The 16,864-nt window shown below is 44.2% G+C and overlaps 1 protein-coding gene across 1 annotated transcript; it reads right to left on the bottom strand.

The window, feature by feature from the left end:
• Positions 1–2,000: 2,000 nt before the first annotated feature.
• On the bottom strand, positions 2,001–8,809 carry LOC148012324 (uncharacterized). The gene is given in 4 exon segments (XM_087669141.1): positions 2,001–4,604; positions 4,607–4,952; positions 8,554–8,711; positions 8,785–8,809. Coding segments are annotated over 4 exon segments (885 nt in total). The 3' UTR covers positions 2,001–4,248.
• Positions 8,810–16,864: the final 8,055 nt, after the last annotated feature.

Raw genomic sequence — 16,864 nt, 5'->3', positions numbered from 1 at the left:
TTTTGGTTGTAACCAATCTTCCACATGTATCTCTTTGGTGTCGTTGTCTTGGACATATGTCCGTTGAAGAAATGAAAGTCTTGAATTGTTTGTAGTATTTACCACCTCTTAACTAATGTTTGGATTCATGTGATCATTGTTTATATGGTAGGCAGACTTTTAACTCACATGAAAAGTTTAGTTTTATGTGTGTGGGTGAGCTGTTAGCTCTTTTGCATTCAAATGTTTGTGGTCCCATGCTCTGTTAGTCTTTAGGTAGTGTAAAGTATCTCGTTACATTCATTGATGATTATTTACATAGGGTCTAGGCCTATCCCATAAAGCAAAAATTAGTTTTGTCTATATTTTGGCACTTTCTTCTTATGGTTGAGAATATATCTAGGCATAGGCTAAAATGCCTATGATTTGACAATAGGTGTAAATACCTCTCTAAGCCATTTGAGAAGTTTTTTTATGAGAGGGCTATTAAGTGTCAGTTGACCACCCCTTACAGCCCACCCCATATATAATGGTATTGTAGAGTACAAAATAAGACTATTCAAGAAAGAGTCTACAGTATGCTTATTCAGACAATAGGCTTGCCACATCATCTTTAGGTTGAGGTGGTTACTACTACAGTTCATTCAATTAATAGATCCCCATGCACTACTCTTGGTGGTAGAGTTGCAGAGGAGGTATCAATAGGTTTTCCAAATTTCGCCGCCCGATGCTTCCTTGTAGTATCACAAGGTTTGTCACTTAGATCCTAATGAGTCTACATCATCGCAAACGGAAGAGTTCCAGCCAAACCCACTAGGATTGACCTGAATCTTCACGTTCCTAAAGTCAAACGGGTCTCCTAACAACCAGTTAGTGTCAACAATTTTAAGTTTCCACTTCCTAAAGAATTATTTAAACTAAAGCAGACTTGCCATTGCACTTGGTTCAAAGAGAATGGGAGACTAAGGAGAGTGTGGTACGTCAACCCTCCTGCCCATAAGGCAAAATCCCATTCCTGCCCCCTAAAACAATGCAAGTCGGTTATACCTAGCGACTAAGTTGATCGTCTTTCTATTTCTATCACCGATTTAGAAAAGCTCCCAATTAATTGTGACCACCCTATCGTTGGACGGGGATCCTTCAGGTGTCACATCCACTCGCTTTTCTTTGATGAAGACATGATTTGTAGTTTTCAAATTACCTACAACACATTTATTGAAACATATACAACCAGCTTCTTTGATTAGTCCATTAAATCAGAAGTTTCTTCACGTAATTTATCTCACGAGTACATATACAATTCAAACCTTGAGTAAAATAAATTACTTTATTATATTAGAAGTTTATTACAATTTTTATCTTTTCGATTGTGCCGAGGATATACAAACCATGAGGGTATTCTGCCTACCAAGATTCCTCACTTATAACTAGTATTAGGGTTTCAAGATTCCATCTTGGTTCACAAAGAGGCTCATTAGATTCTACAAGTAATGAGAAATTTACGACTAGAGCCCCCCTGGCATTCACATTTTCTACTACTCAAGACTATCCCTATGGACAAACCTTTCCGCTACGGAGCCGATCTAAGCCTCTCAAAGCGATAACCATGACCCCCTTGGAGTAAGGTCTCGCAGCTAGCTTGGAGGTAGCTTAGTGCGATCTTTCCTTTATCTTGTTTGTCAATGTTTTTAATTAGAGATCTAGATTCTAGCAAACACAAACAATCCTTTCAAACATATAAAGATGCAATGACAATCATACCAACGTGCAGCTTACATCTTCACATGGCCAAGGTAGATCCTTAACCTAAGGTAATCTTACATTCTAATGAGAATTCTCCTTCCCATAAAAAAGTGTTGAGTACAAATCTTTCAACTTTGTTAAGCAAGACATGAATTTTTCATTTAGGCTAACTTATCCATCATAAGCAATACCATTGCACAAACTATTTATGAAGAATATGCGATATCCTTCTATTTCAATTTTTGGGAGTTTGTGGGTAATATGATAGACTAGGAGGATATAAGTTATTCTTCACATTTTTAGATTCTCTCCAATAACTTTTTAGCATTGATGTGTCCAAAATATAGCAAATTTCCTAGTAAAAATATGACGACGAGATGATTTACAGGGCTTTTAAATAGACCTTCGCAAGCATTAATGAATACTTAACCTTGCCGCGCCTAGGCTTCTTGATCCCAGTTTGCTTACATTTCAACTAATTTTTCCTATTGCTTTAATTAGGTCATCTATGGCAGATAAGTACTAGGGGTACAGATTTACATGTAGTAGTGCATTAACCAGTGACATTCCCAAGGAGAAGAAAGGCTGCATTGAAGGCATTCTCAGAAGTTGGAGTTTACAGATCCTTCTGTCCAATGAACAGCAAGAACTGGCGCAGTGAGAGAGGCCCGCTTAAACCCCAGGCAGTCTAGGTGAGAAGGGAAGTCTCTGTCAGAAATCCCATCCCAATGATAGGGTTGTAGATGCTCTCAACCCCCTTTCATCTGGTCATCAAAATTCTCTGAACGAGCAGATCCCGACACCTCCTTCAAGACGAAAATGCGCAGCATGGCCTCCTCTCAGGCAAAGGATCTGCAGGTTGTACCAAGGGCCAAGGGCTAGGTTAAGGGCTGAAGTTGTAGCAGCAGTCCCAACCGCAACAATTGCAGTAGCTCTCTTTATGTGTTCAGCCGTTGCAGCAGTCCCAACCGCAACAGTTGCAGCAGCTCTCTTTTATGATTAGGCGGCTGTCCCACATATCCAAACTGAGGCTGATCCATATGGCTACCCAAAAATGAACCATTGTTAGAGAAGTTTCTACCAAAAGATGGTTGAGCTCATATAGATGGCATGGGACCTTGTGATGACTGAAAATTTCCCCTCATTGCATTGTTCATGGGCTCCTCTTGTCTATGTGAAGGCTCTCCTTGTTCAAATGTGCTGTTAGGAATGCCCATTCTCCCCAAAATGCCTTGAGAGCTCATATTTGCTGCATTCACTGGTGAAACCGTCAAGCATGCATACCCGATCTATCTTCATGTTCCTTCCCTTTCATTTGGAATTCCATCCACTTAGTAATCTGGGCAGCAAGGGTGTCCATAGTGGTCTTCATCTGACCAATGCTTTCCATCAATTCTCTATGTCTCTCGGCGTGCCTTGTCTCATGCGAACTGAGGGTATTAGTGAGTGCACTAAGGCTATCCATGCCATGAGAATAATCTTCCTCTTCCACCTCAGGGTTAGTTTCAGCCCTCGGGCTGCGTGCATCCCTTATTTGTTGCTGCAGGTCATCATTTGCCTTAGTTTTTCTCTTATTCCCTGCCATTGTTAGGTGCAGTCCACTAGACCACCTGTCACTGTTTTGGCTGTAACTTGAGCTAGGAAACTCCGATTGACCTACTTTTTTGTTCAAACCGGAGCCAAGGATGCCCTTTTCAAACTGAGCATAAGCATGCGCTCCCAGATTTTATACAGAAAATTCTGTAATAGGAAAAGTACTGCTCTACTGTGCAGTCCAGCAGACTGTCTACACCTGTAGGAGACCTGTTTTGACCTGTAACTATTTTGTGGAGTCCAAATAGAGTTCCAAAACTGATCCAAGCCCTTAGTAGGACCTGTGGGCACTCTGCAAGACCTGCACCTCAGTTCTTGAGAGTAGGTACGCCTCTGTAAATGCAAGCAAATTGCTTACAGCATCCTGTGAGGGTTAAGAAACGGGTTACAATGGATTATCTTGTCAATGCATGACTGAAGGGTCATCCCACGTGGCATAATGCATTGCTCAATCATCCAGTTTCACTGTTTGTAGCCTTATTCCAGAACTGAGAATGTCATAAGCATCTCTTAGCTCCATTTTCCCAAGCATAGGCATCTCTCATACATCCAAAGCATTGCATTCACTGCCATTGACTGCATATATAATCCCATGTCTGCAATTACATCCTCAATAGAATTTCCATACATTTGTAGCCAGTAATACTTCCATACATCATTGCCAAGTTAATATCTCAATTCTTCAAGTGAGTACCTGCACCTGCAAGCAACTTGGGCTCCGGATTACCGGGAGGTGGGCAAAGTTCCCCCCGGGCCGGGTTGTGCACCCCTTCAGGGTCTTTAGTGGCAAGGGGGAGTCACCCCTCTTTTGTCTTGCCTGCAGCATGGCCTCTCTCAAGCAAAGGATCTGCAAGCTGCACCAAGGGCCAAGGGCTAGGTTAAGGGCTGAAGTCGTAGCAGCAGTCCCAGTCGCAACAGTTGCAGCAGCTCTTTTTATGTGTTCAGCCGTTGCAGCAGTCCCAACCGCAACAGTTGCAGCAGTCCCAACCGCAACAGTTGCAGCAGCTCTCTTTCGTGAGCATAAATTCCTCCATAGAACAATAGCAACAGCAAAGAGATAAAAAACGTTAATGCTATGTACAAAGCTGCCTCTCCAGATCTCCCTTTTCCTCGGTTAAATGGCTTTACACCCTTCTTGCAACTATGGGCATCACAAAACTGTCGCAAGAAAAAATCATTGAGTTTTCTTGCCACAGAGCTTTCTTGAGGAGGAAAACATGTATTTGCCAAACTCTCACACAAATGCAGATTTCTATCCGCTGAAGAAGGGTTGCATTTCCTTTTTTGTGTTTCGATTGTCACAATGCAACATAGTAATCACAATGCAAAGCCCCACACATATCAGCAAGGCAATGATCTCTATTAGAATTTATCTTGTCAAAATGCCGATTATTGAGATGTTGATCAAGGAACTTCTCTGAGCGGAAAACTTTCCTACAGCATCTGCACTGCCATTGATTTGAGGTAATGTGCTCTTTCTTTGACTCTTGCTCCCTGAATATGTCATTGCTTGGATGTAAATGACATGCCAAAGAGAGATTGTATCGTTCTCGCTCAACGAATGGAAGCAGATACTCATCAATTATTTCCCAAGCTGTCCTGCTTGCAATCTTGCTTCCATCTTCAAATATAAGCCTCTAAATGCTTGCTTCTTCAATGATTCTTGAAGATATAAGTTCTTGGGACCAAGGAAGGCAAAAGCCCTCAAGAATCAATGTGAATGCTGAAGAAGAATCCATGGCTGTCCATGGCCTGCACCTGTTAGGGTTTCAGAGGCTGAAGGATGCTCAAGAGTATGAAATGGTGCCTTCAATCTTGATGAAATTACCACCGGGGCTTTTAGTGCAGAAGAAGAGTTTGGGATTCAAGATTCAGAAAGAAAAACGGATTGGGTTTTAATAAGATTTGGGATTTAGAAAGAATTTAGGTACGGAAGAGGAATTCAAGCTTTCTCACTTTGTACTTAGCATACATGAACAGAAGGAATAAGACTAACTTGATTACATCAAATGCTTCAGGATGCATACATCATTTCATAAAGGATATTTTCAGATTTCTATTTCATTTATGAATGTCATGTACATAGATGGATTTCAATCCTTTGGGACAAGTACGTTGATCTGTTAAATCATGGAGAAGAAGACCAGGATGAAGAAGGAGGCTGATCAACTGCTGGTTTTGCCCAGGATGCAGCCCGTAATTTGCGTCGAAAATTGCAGGCTACTTCCTGGAGAGAAAAGAAGAGTCCAGCCAGTCCCTGGACAACTTGAGATGGTGATTTTGATCCCTGTGAGGCTCAATGAAAGTGCTGAAGATCACTGGAGCTGAGGTTTGAAGGATTCATGGTGTTTCTCCTCCATGGAAGCTTGGCAGGAACTTGAGAATGAGGAGAGAGAAGACTGCATATGAAAAGTAGCCAGAACTAACTCTTTCCTACTTCTTGTGACCACGGTTTCTAAAATTTTACCTTCAATTTTGGCCCAAAATGACCCACGACCTACTAAATGTGGTATTCCAGTCTCCAATCTTGGTCCAAGGACTCCATTAATGCTCCTGACTGCTGTCCTCTTGGTCCTTGACCTGTAGCTCTTCAGTGCTCCTCCATTTTTGTGCCTGTCACTGTGTACTTGAAGCTTCTTGGATTTTAAAACTGAAAATGATAGTAACTGAGCATGTAAAGTAACTAAATGGATCAGAACTAGTGCTCTAATACCACTTGTAATGAAGGAGACAGGAGAGAGAAGAAGAGGAGAGAGAAATGGCTGGCAGCCATGGAAGGACAGGGAAGAAGGTGAAAGGACAAATGTGTATTCATCAAAATGGTGCCTATGCAGTGTTCCTTACACCTTTTATACTTAGGTCAACTTGACCTAAGTATTTTCCCTCCATTACAATCCATCCCCACTCAAAATGAAGTTTTTATCCTCAAAAACAAAGATCAGACTTATTGGTATAGCCAAGTAGTGGGCTGCAGAGTACTACTCTGTACAGCTTTACAAGTGGCAAAAGGTAGTGGGGAGGAGGGGGGGGGAGGGTTCTTGGCATAGACCCAGTAAAAGATTGCCTAATATTCAAGAGTAGTACTAGTCTATGCAGAGGGTCAAGGTCAGCCTGTAGCCACCCGGATCAAAAGGGAAAGTGGTATCGCTGCCATGCATTGGATCAGCTTTCATAAGGTCAAAGTCAAGTACAGCTAGAAGCATGATCAGCATGGTGGTATTCTCTAGCTCTTCCATAGGCCTCTCAGGCATCACCATGCTCTGTATGACTGAAGCATATGAGGCTGAAGTCACCATTACATAGACTGCATCAACCCCCAAGTGCTGCATATTAAAGGACCCTGCATTCTTAGTGATGTCCAAGCATTTAAACTGCAGGTCTGTGGACTGACGGGGCTCCTGCATGGGGTCATGATCATCCAAATCCACATGCTGCCCATGATCTGCTTTCTTGAACTGAGGTTCTTGTTGTAGACCCATACCAAAATGGTCTTCAACAAGATCTTCTCCATCCTTTGCATCATAATATTCTAATACCAAGAGTATTTTGGCAGTCTTTGCCCTGCATGTGGCTTGATGATTACAAGATATTGGCTTAGCACATCGATAGCATAAGCCCGCAGCATGCAATTCCCATATCATATCACTAGTAAGGTGTCTAATGCGTTTATTCTTAGATAGCAATTTATACACCTGCTCATCACCATTGGTCAGTTCAGTAATAGTTCTGACATGCTGCTCATAGTCATATTGCTGCTCATGTACAACAGATGGCTGTCCATGCTCATGACCATAATGCTCATGCTGTCCATAATCTCTATGAGAATGCATGTCACAAAAATGTTCATGCTGCTGTCCAAATACATCTATTTGTTGTTGACTACTACCAAAACTTTGGTCATATTGTTGCCCATAAACATGCTGCCCAAGATTGCATGATGACTGTCCAACATGACTGCAACATTGTCCTTGCATCCTAGGCTGTCCATAAGTATGATGATTGGCAAGTCCATGAGCATAGGTATTGGCATGATGTCGTCATAATCACTTGCTTGCTGCTGATCAAAGCTAGAAGGCTACTGATAAGCATAACCATTACTGTCACATCCATAAGAACTGGGCTGCTCAACTAAGAGAGCTTCACAAGTATAATCATAACTATGTTGCTGAAGAGGTGGATGCTCATAAGCATAAGCATGTTGTCCATAATAGCCATTCTGCTGCCAAGGTTCAATGGAATGATACTCTGCATTATGATATGGTACGTCATATTTATAAGCATTAACATGCTGTCCAGATGTACTTGCATACTGCTCATGTTCATTTGCATGTTGTTGCTGTTCATATTCATAAGATGCATGCAGATCATAGTGTGTACCATCAGTATATACATGTTGGCCATAAGCATAAGCATTTGATTCAAGTCTTGCTCCTTTTTCTCTGTCCGCCTTCATAAGAGCAATATACCGATCAATCAAAGCTCCAAGTTTGTCAATATTAGCCGGTGTTTGAAGCCAACCTTGTTCACTAGAGCTGCAACTGTTTATCTCCATTGCCATTGTAATCAAGTTGCTTTTTAGAATATTCTTGTTTGATGAGCATCAGCAAAGTTGCATGACTTCTCTACTTCTGTTATTGTCTTCTGGTTCATCTCTACCAAGTACCAAGATCATCCCCACTGTCAACCAAGATGAATGGCATCCAATATGGCAATAGAAGAAGCTCAAACTCATTCAATAGAAGGGCATTTGTACAGCCTCCACCTCGAAGAATTATACATATGCATATCTCTTAGGCTGCCCAAATTTGTATGTTAGTTGTAACCTGATTGACTGTGCCACAAGACTGAAAATGTTGTTGTACCTCCTCTCTCTCCTATTTGAACAGCCACCCAGCTCTGTGAGAAAGCACACCAGATCTTTCTTTCAACCACCTCTGGACACTATATATTGCTTCTCATTCCTGTACAGCACTGTGTGTATGTCTGAAATTGTATATTTCTTTTGAGAGAAAGCCCATCACTCTAACAGCCACCAGTGAAGCACTCTCCGGAAGCGGTATGTGCACTATATGGATTCTGATTCTGAACCATCCACACTTGGAATAGGTATCAAGGTCATGTTTGACACTGAGAAGGAATACGACATATTGAAATTTCTGAAAGTCTAGATTCAGGCAGGGTAGACAAGACAATTGATATGTCTGAGACAACTCCAAGCAGTAGCCTGATTCCCATTACCTTATATGAAAGCTCACTGTTGCTCCTAACTCCCCCATCCGTAGCTACACCTCCTCGGGTGCTGCCTTCCAGTTCAGCACCTGTAATGCCATCAGGAACCATTTCTAATCCCACTTCTAATGCATCATCTGTCGCAAAAGCTGCTGTAACCCCTGCACCTGCATCAAAAGTCCTTCGAATGGAAAGGGAAGTGTTTCCATCTCAAAGTCAGGGCCTGGTCCAGCCAAAAACCATCATCAGTCAGTGGCCCAACCATGGCTTCTGTAATGAGTCCTGGGCAAAACATCCCATTGAAAAATTCTGGACAAAGATCGAGATGTGCAGGATGCTGTAATGGCAGGCTTGGAGAAAGCGTACAGCCTACTGCACATTCTATCACAGCAGCAACAAGGACAGCGACAATTATCAGAGGATTGCTGCTCAATAGCATCAGAAACCCTATCATATTTCCGAAAAGCAGTGAGATTGCTGAGTAGAAAGGGGCATGCAAGGGTCAGACGAGGTCCAGCTGAATTGCAGTATGTTGCATTTGGTTGCCTTGGGCATGGGCTGATAGAAAGTTCTCATGTCCGCCTTAATTCCAGCAGCACTCCTGACACAACTTCATCCATCACCATACACACAGTAGCAGGCCAATCTTGCAGCTCAGCAGCAGTGGTTGGGCCCAGAATCCAGCTGTATGCGCACTCTTGCTCACTCTCGCTCTGAACAGCTCTCAGGAGGATGGCCCCCTGTCAGGCAGCCATGGCAAACGCGTCTTTGCCTGGATCGACTACCTAGCGCCCCTGTCGTTGATTGAGGTAAGACTGAGTAGATCCCATGGTCTCAGGCCTGAGGCTCCTGTCTTGTCGTACAGGACTGATCTGTCACATGCATGGAGGAAGAAGATGTTTGTTGGTTTCAGATCATTAGCTCCGAACTCTCCCCAGCAGCATGTCATCTATTCCTGGAGCTTCTCAGCTCATCACAATCCGATGAGGCCCAGGCACTTACGCCCTCTCAACAGCATTCAGGACCGGGATTCCTCCCCTCATTTTCTTGACTTGCACAAAAGCTCTCAATCCGGATGGAATCATGAACTTTCCCTCTCTGATGATGCGTGGTTCGATAGCATGAATGATGTCTGGCGAATTCTTGTTTCACTGCTCTTTGGGGCAGCATGCAGCTTGCAGAGGAAAAGCAACTTCAAGAATGGTCAGGGGAGATTGGATCAGACATACCTTTTTTTCTTCTCCAAGGGAGCTGCATACTGTACTGGGAGAGGGGAGGTTGTGGACGATGTATCTCGTCTACCTTCAGATTTGCCAATGGTCCTCATAAAACCAGAGGAGTGTTCAACTGCAGAGGTGTACAAGCACTTCCGTTTGGATCAAGCCAGTTCTGTGGATCCACGGAAGTTACCATCACTGAAGAAACTGTCAGATGGGAGAGGATCGAGGTGCAGCTGAAGTGCAGTAGACAGTGTGAGAGTGAGAGACAGAGTTGAGCACGACACCCAATGCAATAGTACTGAATAGAGTGTTAGCTGAAAGTACAAACGATAACCCTTATACCTTAGGGTTATAAGGGGCTGTTCACACCCGAACACAGTAAGTGCCCGTAAGTGTGCACCACAAGCACATACAAAATAGTACACACAATCTGGGGGAAAAAACCTCTCCTACCGAGAGTAAAAAGTGCCCCAGTGTCCTAGTGATCACCCGCACACTCCCATATGAGCGTAGGCGTAAGTAAGGCGTGTGAGATACCCAACAAACCCCCCTGGAGTGAAGAGTGATCAAGTGTACAAGGATCATCCGCCACCAAAGGGCGTCAAATTCAAAGCATCGCGAAATGCTTCAAATTTGTCTCGGGGAAGAGCTTTGGTGAAGATGTCTGCCACATTGCTGGTGGTAGGACAGTAGACAAGGCTGATATCACCTGCATGTAGCCTCTCTCTGACAAAGTGGTAGTGAATCTCTATGTGTTTCGTGCGAGCATGAAACACAGGGTTCCGTGCCACTGCAATGGCACTCTGACTGTCAGTATATAAAGGAGTAGGCTCCGTAACAGATACATCCAAATCAGCAAGTAAGCGTCTAAGCCATACGCACTCAACTGCAGTAGTGAAGGCTGCCTTGTACTCAGCTTCACATGACGACGTGGCAACAGTGGATTGTTTCTTGCTAAGCCAAGAAATGCATGACGAGCCAAGAAAGAAACAATTGCCACTAGTGGAGTGACGAGTATCAAAATCACCAGCCCAATCAGAGTCACTGTAAGCATGTAACTGCAGTGGTCCCCCCTTGGCATAAAGCAATCCAAGAGCTCTAGTACCCTGCAAGTAACGAAACACACGCTTCACAGCTTGCCAATGCGACATACGAGGCTGATGCATATACCTGCTCAAAACTGAAACGGTAAACTGTATGTCTGGCCGAGTGTGGCATAGATAGATGAGACATCCCACTGCTGGAGCATAAGTATGGATATCAAACAAATCACTGTCATCATGTAATGACAGTTTGAGCCCAGGTTCCATGGGTGTACAAACTGGCTTGCAATCCTGTAAGCCAAACTTCTCAAGAAGTTGCCCAATGTACCTTGACTGACATAATCCAATGCCTCTAGCATCATGTACAAACTGGATGCCCAAGTAATAGTGCAAAATACCCAAGTCAGACATGTCAAAAGTTTGCTGTAAATTATTTTTGAATGCTGAAATCTGATCAGCATGTGTTCCAGTGAGCAAAAGGTCATCTACATATAGACACAAAATCAGCATGGATCCCCCTTCTTTATGTACATAAAGGGTAGACTCAGATGGGCTGTTTACAAACCCCTGACTAAGCAAGAAAGCATCTATCTTTGCGTACCAAGCTCGTGGAGCTTGTTTCAAACCATATAGAGCTTTTTTCAGCTTGCATACTAAATTTTCTGAGCCTTCAACTGCAAAACCAATGGGCTGCTGTACATACACTTCTTCTTGAAGTTCCCCATGTAAGAATGCAGTCTTTATATCCAGCTGATGCACTTTCCAACCAAAATGTGCAGCCAAGGCAATCATAGACCGAATGGTCGTCATACGGGAGGTAGGAGCAAAGGTCTCCTCATAGTCAATGCCCTTTTTCTGTGCGTAGCCTTTAGCTACCAGCCGTGGCTTGTACTTATCTATGGATCCATCTGCATTCCTTTTCAATTTGTAGACCCATTTCGTACCAATGGCACGCTTGCCAACTGGCAAAGACACCAAATCCCAAGTATGATTCTTATGAATAGAATCCAATTCAGCTTGCATGGCTGCCATCCAATGCACACTATGTCGTGCATCCTCAAAACATTCAGGCTCCTCATTATCATGAGTACATGCTGCCATAACAAACTCCATGGAATGTGCTGAATCATGCAGTCGAGTTTGCCTTCGAGTACGACCAGCCAAGGGTGTTTCCAAATGACTATCTCTCATAGTCTGCGTGTACCATCTAGGCACCTGTCTTGCTTCCTGACTGTGTACAAGTTCCTGCTGAATTTCAGTTTCAGCAATGTGCTGATTTACTGCATGTTCCATAGGAGCAGCTGGCTGAACATTAGGTTCATTTGCTGAAGTACCAGCTGAATCACCAAATGTGATGGGCAGCAGCTGTTCAAAGACATCACGGGCAGCCTGATATGTATTAAAACCAGCCAAGGATAATTCTGATTTTTCATCAAATACAACATCCCTGCTGACAAAAACCTTCTTGGTCACGGGATCATAGAGTCTGTAGCCTTTGCTTTCGCTGCTATATCCCATAAAGATGCATTTTACAGCCTTGTTGTCCAACTTCTTTCGAAGTACCTGTGGAATATGGGCATATGCAAGACACCCAAAAGTACGGAAGTGGCCAACAGAAGGTTTGCGGCTGTGCCAAGCCTCAAAAGGTGTGACGGTTTTCAAGGCCTTGGTAGGGCATCTGTTCAAAATGTGGCAAGCGCACATGACGGCTTCCATCCAAAAACTATGAGGCAAACTCTTTGCCTTCAGCATACATCTGGCCATCTCCATGAGTGACCGATTTTTCCTCTCTGCTACCCCATTCTGCTGTGGAGTATATGCAGTAGTGTACTGATGGATAATGCCCTTCTGCTGCAAATAAGAATTCAGCATAGAGGACATGTATTCCCCCCCTCGGTCCGAACGGAGAGTCTTAATCTTGCAACCAGACTGAGTTTCCACAAGTGCACTGAAAGCCAAAAATGCATCATACACTTCTGACTTCTTTTTCAAGCAGTAGACCCAGCACAAACGTGTAAAGTCATCAATAAATGTTACAAAATAGTAACAACCACCCAATGACTGTGTCTGCATGGGCCCACAAACATCCGAATGCACAAGCTGCAATCTGGCTGTTGCTCTAAAAGCAACATCACGGGGAAAAGAGAAACGATGCATTTTCCCCAAAATGCAACCCTCGCATAAATGCTCAGGAGGTCTCTCCAAGAGAGGTAATCCATCCAACATCTGAGTACGCTGTAATAGCATCAAGCTGCCATAGTTTACATGCCCCAAACGAGCATGCCATAACTCTGCCTCTAACATAGCAGGAGTAAGAGTGGATGTCAAATATGCAGACTGATCTACCGAAAGAGCATCCAACTCATATAACCCATGACACAAAGAACCTGTCAAGACCAATGTCATGTGTTCCTTGTCACGGACCATGCAACGGTCATCATCAAAGGTGACCTGCAAACCACAACGTGCCATAGAAGAAATGGAAAGCAGATTCTTTTTAATGCCAGGCACATACAAAGCATCCTGTAGGCGGAGAATAGAGCCATCAATGGCTGTAAGCTGAATCTCCCCAATACCACGAACAGGGTATGATGCATTATTAGCACACTGAACAGACTTCCCAACGGGAGGTGCACCAAGAGAAGCAAACAAATCTCTACGAGATGTGATATGCCGTGAAGCACCACTGTCAAAGAACCAAGTGTCAGCATCCTCTGTAGAGCTAAATGCTCTATCAGCCCAAGAGACATCATAACTGCAAGTGTAAAAACAATAGTCCCTGGCTGCAACAAAGGACGCGGACTCGCTAGCAGTGGAAGGAGCTGCAGAAACAGACATCCCTGACTCCTTCTTCTTCTCTTTGGCGATGCGCTTCCTGCACTCAGTGATATAGTGGCCAGGCTTCTTGCAGTAATGGCATTTTCCTTTCTTGGCTTGCGTGCCCCCCTGTTTCTGACTTGTCTGTGAAGTGCTACTACTACCAGAACTCTGCGAAGCATTTTTCCCTTGGCTGTTTTTACCCTTCTGCCTTGACATAAAAGCCTGCTCAGAGGCTATACCATCCACGCCACTGTTCCGTCTAGTTTGCTCCTCCTCTAGAAGCAAACTGACAAGCTGAATGAAAGTGATGGGCTCTTTCGAAATCCTCATAGTGAGGTTCAAGGCAGTATGAAAAGCCAAGTAAGAGGGAGGCAGTGAATTCAATGTCGTAGAAATCAGCTGCGCATCTGAGTAGTACTCATCCACATTCATGAGTTGCTCCCGCAAGTCCTGAATTTTGTTGAGATGATCCTGCATAGAATCACCCTCATTCATCTTTAGAGTCTCTAGCTCTTTCTTCAAGAAAGAGATGCGAGTCTCATTCTTTCCTGCAAACATCTGCTCCAATGTCAACCAAGCTTCTTGTGAAGAAGCTGCTGAACGAATATGAGGAATGATAGAACGCTGAACTGCCAATGCAATCAGCGACATAGCCTGTGCATCCCGTGTATCCCAAGCTTTCTGAGCTGCAGTTCTTGGGGGAAGTGGCTGAGCGGGCTGAGGTGGAGGGGGCTGAGGTTGCCCTCTTGCACGTCCTCCTGGAGGAGGAGTAGCGGGAGCCACAACTCCCGGTCGTGCTTCCTCTCCACTGACATAATCCCACAAATTTTTGGCCACTAATACATTCTTCATCATGAAAGACCAAAGGGAATAATTGTTCCCATCCAATCGGTCTTCCTTGGACACATAGGTGAATACATCTCCTCCCTGATTTGCCATTATTTCCCAAAAGGTAATAGAGCAATGTCAATGCAGTACGGACTGGAAATCTGCAAATTTCCAGAAATTGCAGCAAACACAAGTCTGCAATTAATGTGCAAGGGGTACTCTGTCAAAAAAAAACTGTCACTGATGCACGCTTCCCAAGGTGCAATTAGTGCTCAGCAGCACTAAAACATCAAAAGCCCCAAAATTTTCTGCCCAAAATTTCTGTCACAAATGTCTGTTACAAAAGCCCCAAAATGTGCATTCAATGTGTCACAGACTGACACAGCACGTTTCCCAATGCTGAAAACTGAACCTGCTGTTCAGCACGTTTCCCAATGCTGAACCTGAACCTGTTGCACGAACTCCTGTGTAAAAGAAAAGTGCAGAATGTTACCTCTGCGTGTTGACGACGGGCACGATTCCCGAGGTAATGACTGCTGGGTACAGTCGGACTGACGCACAGGTACAGGCGTGCAGGTCCAGTGACACGCGCAGGCAGGACTGGGCGCGCGCTGGGCAGAGGAGGCGGTTCCCAGGACTGGCTGGTGGAGACAGGTGGCGCGCTGGCAGCTGGAGCTGACGGCACAGGCTAGCTCAGCGCAGGGAGGCTGCGCAGGCAGACTGACAGGCGAAGGGGCACTCTGGGCAGATACAGGACAGAGGACTCGCTGGGCAGAGGTGGCAGCACGCAGGTACAGGTGGCGCACTGATTGTTGGAGCTGCACGCTGGGCAGAGGAGTCGTCTGGTGCTGCGCGCTGACGGACTGACAGGCGCAGGCAGGACTGGGCAGGAACAGGCGGCTGGGGCAGAACTGGCGGGGGCTGCAGACTGCAGACTGAAGACTGCTCTGAGCTGAGCTCTGATACCAAATGTCAGATGGGAGAGGATCGAGGTGCAGCTGAAGTGCAGTAGACAGTGTGAGAGTGAGAGACAGAGTTGAGCACGACACCCAATGCAATAGTACTGAATAGAGTGTTAGCTGAAAGTACAAACGATAACCCTTATACCTTAGGGTTATAAGGGGCTGTTCACACCCGAACACAGTAAGTGCCCGTAAGTGTGCACCACAAGCACATACAAAATAGTACACATAATCTGGGGGAAAAAACCTCTCCTACCGAGAGTAAAAAGTGCCCCAGTGTCCTAGTGATCACCCGCACACTCCCATATGAGCGTAGGCGTAAGTAAGGCGTGTGAGATACCCAACAGAAACTCAAAGAAAGGGTGCTGGCTGCTGGCAGGGGTAGATATCAGGCAGTTTTCCATCTCCTGTTTGCTTCTGCTGCTACTCCTTCCATCGTTCTTGCAGGCTCAATCGACTCAAGGCAATCAAATACACTGCTCAAGAGAGAGAAGCAGGACAGCTTGGGAAATCATTGATGAGTATCTGCTTGTAATGGAGGGGAAATACTTAGGTCAAGTTGACCTAAGTATAAAAGGTGTAAGGGACACTGCATAGGCACCATTTTGATGAATACACATTTGTCCTTTCACCTTCTTCCCTGTCCTTCCATGGCTGCCAGCCATTTCTCTCTCCTCTTCTTGCCTTTCTCTCTCTACTCCTAGTTTTTCTCTCTCCTCGTCACCCTCTTTCTCTCTCTTTCTCTCTCCTCTCTGGAGTCTCTCCCTTCTCTCCTTCTCTCTCCTAGGTCTCCTTCATTACATGACATGTACTCTCTCTTCACTGTAGCCTCAAGCCCTTGTCAAGTGTGTGAACCTTTAGTGTTAACCATTGTCTCAACACCACTAATTCTAGCACAACTTTGCTTCACCAACAAGTCAAAGTCATGCAATCATGTATTGGTTGGCTCCATTGGTATTTATATAACCAAGTAGTCATCCATGGACTCTAGTCACACAATCAACCTTTGCTCCTTTGCTGAAATTCAAAGCTAAAATCTATTTAAGAAGGAACTTCTCTTGAGCTTCAATATAGATGTCATCTAATCGTATAATTTGATGACCCTAAAAGTCAAAATCCCAAGTCTGTCATGTCTCCTCATTTACAGTGTATTTTATCAAGGTAGCACACATTCATCTATATTTTGGTTAATTCAACTTTATGTAGTGTTAGTGGAAAATGCATTCTATCCTTTTAAGGTTTTCATTTGTTCAAATTGACTTATGGTTACATTCATTCAATATAAGATTTATGCACTCCCAAAACCTAGTTCTTCCAATATCCTTATAACTAGGATTTCCTTTATTTAGTTCCTTCCCAAATCTAATCCCTAGATTCTAATCTAGAATCTAGCCTTATAAGTCCATCCATAAGTTGTAACAATTGAACATCTCAATTCAATCGATGG

This window comes from Lygodium microphyllum, chromosome 27 (genome assembly GCF_053477565.2).
Source record: "Lygodium microphyllum isolate KBCC chromosome 27, Lygodium_microphyllum_v1.1.10, whole genome shotgun sequence".
NCBI lineage: Eukaryota > Viridiplantae > Streptophyta > Polypodiopsida > Schizaeales > Lygodiaceae > Lygodium > Lygodium microphyllum.
Note: the sequence above shows the minus strand (reverse complement) of the source record. Positions and strands in the feature narration are given on the sequence as shown.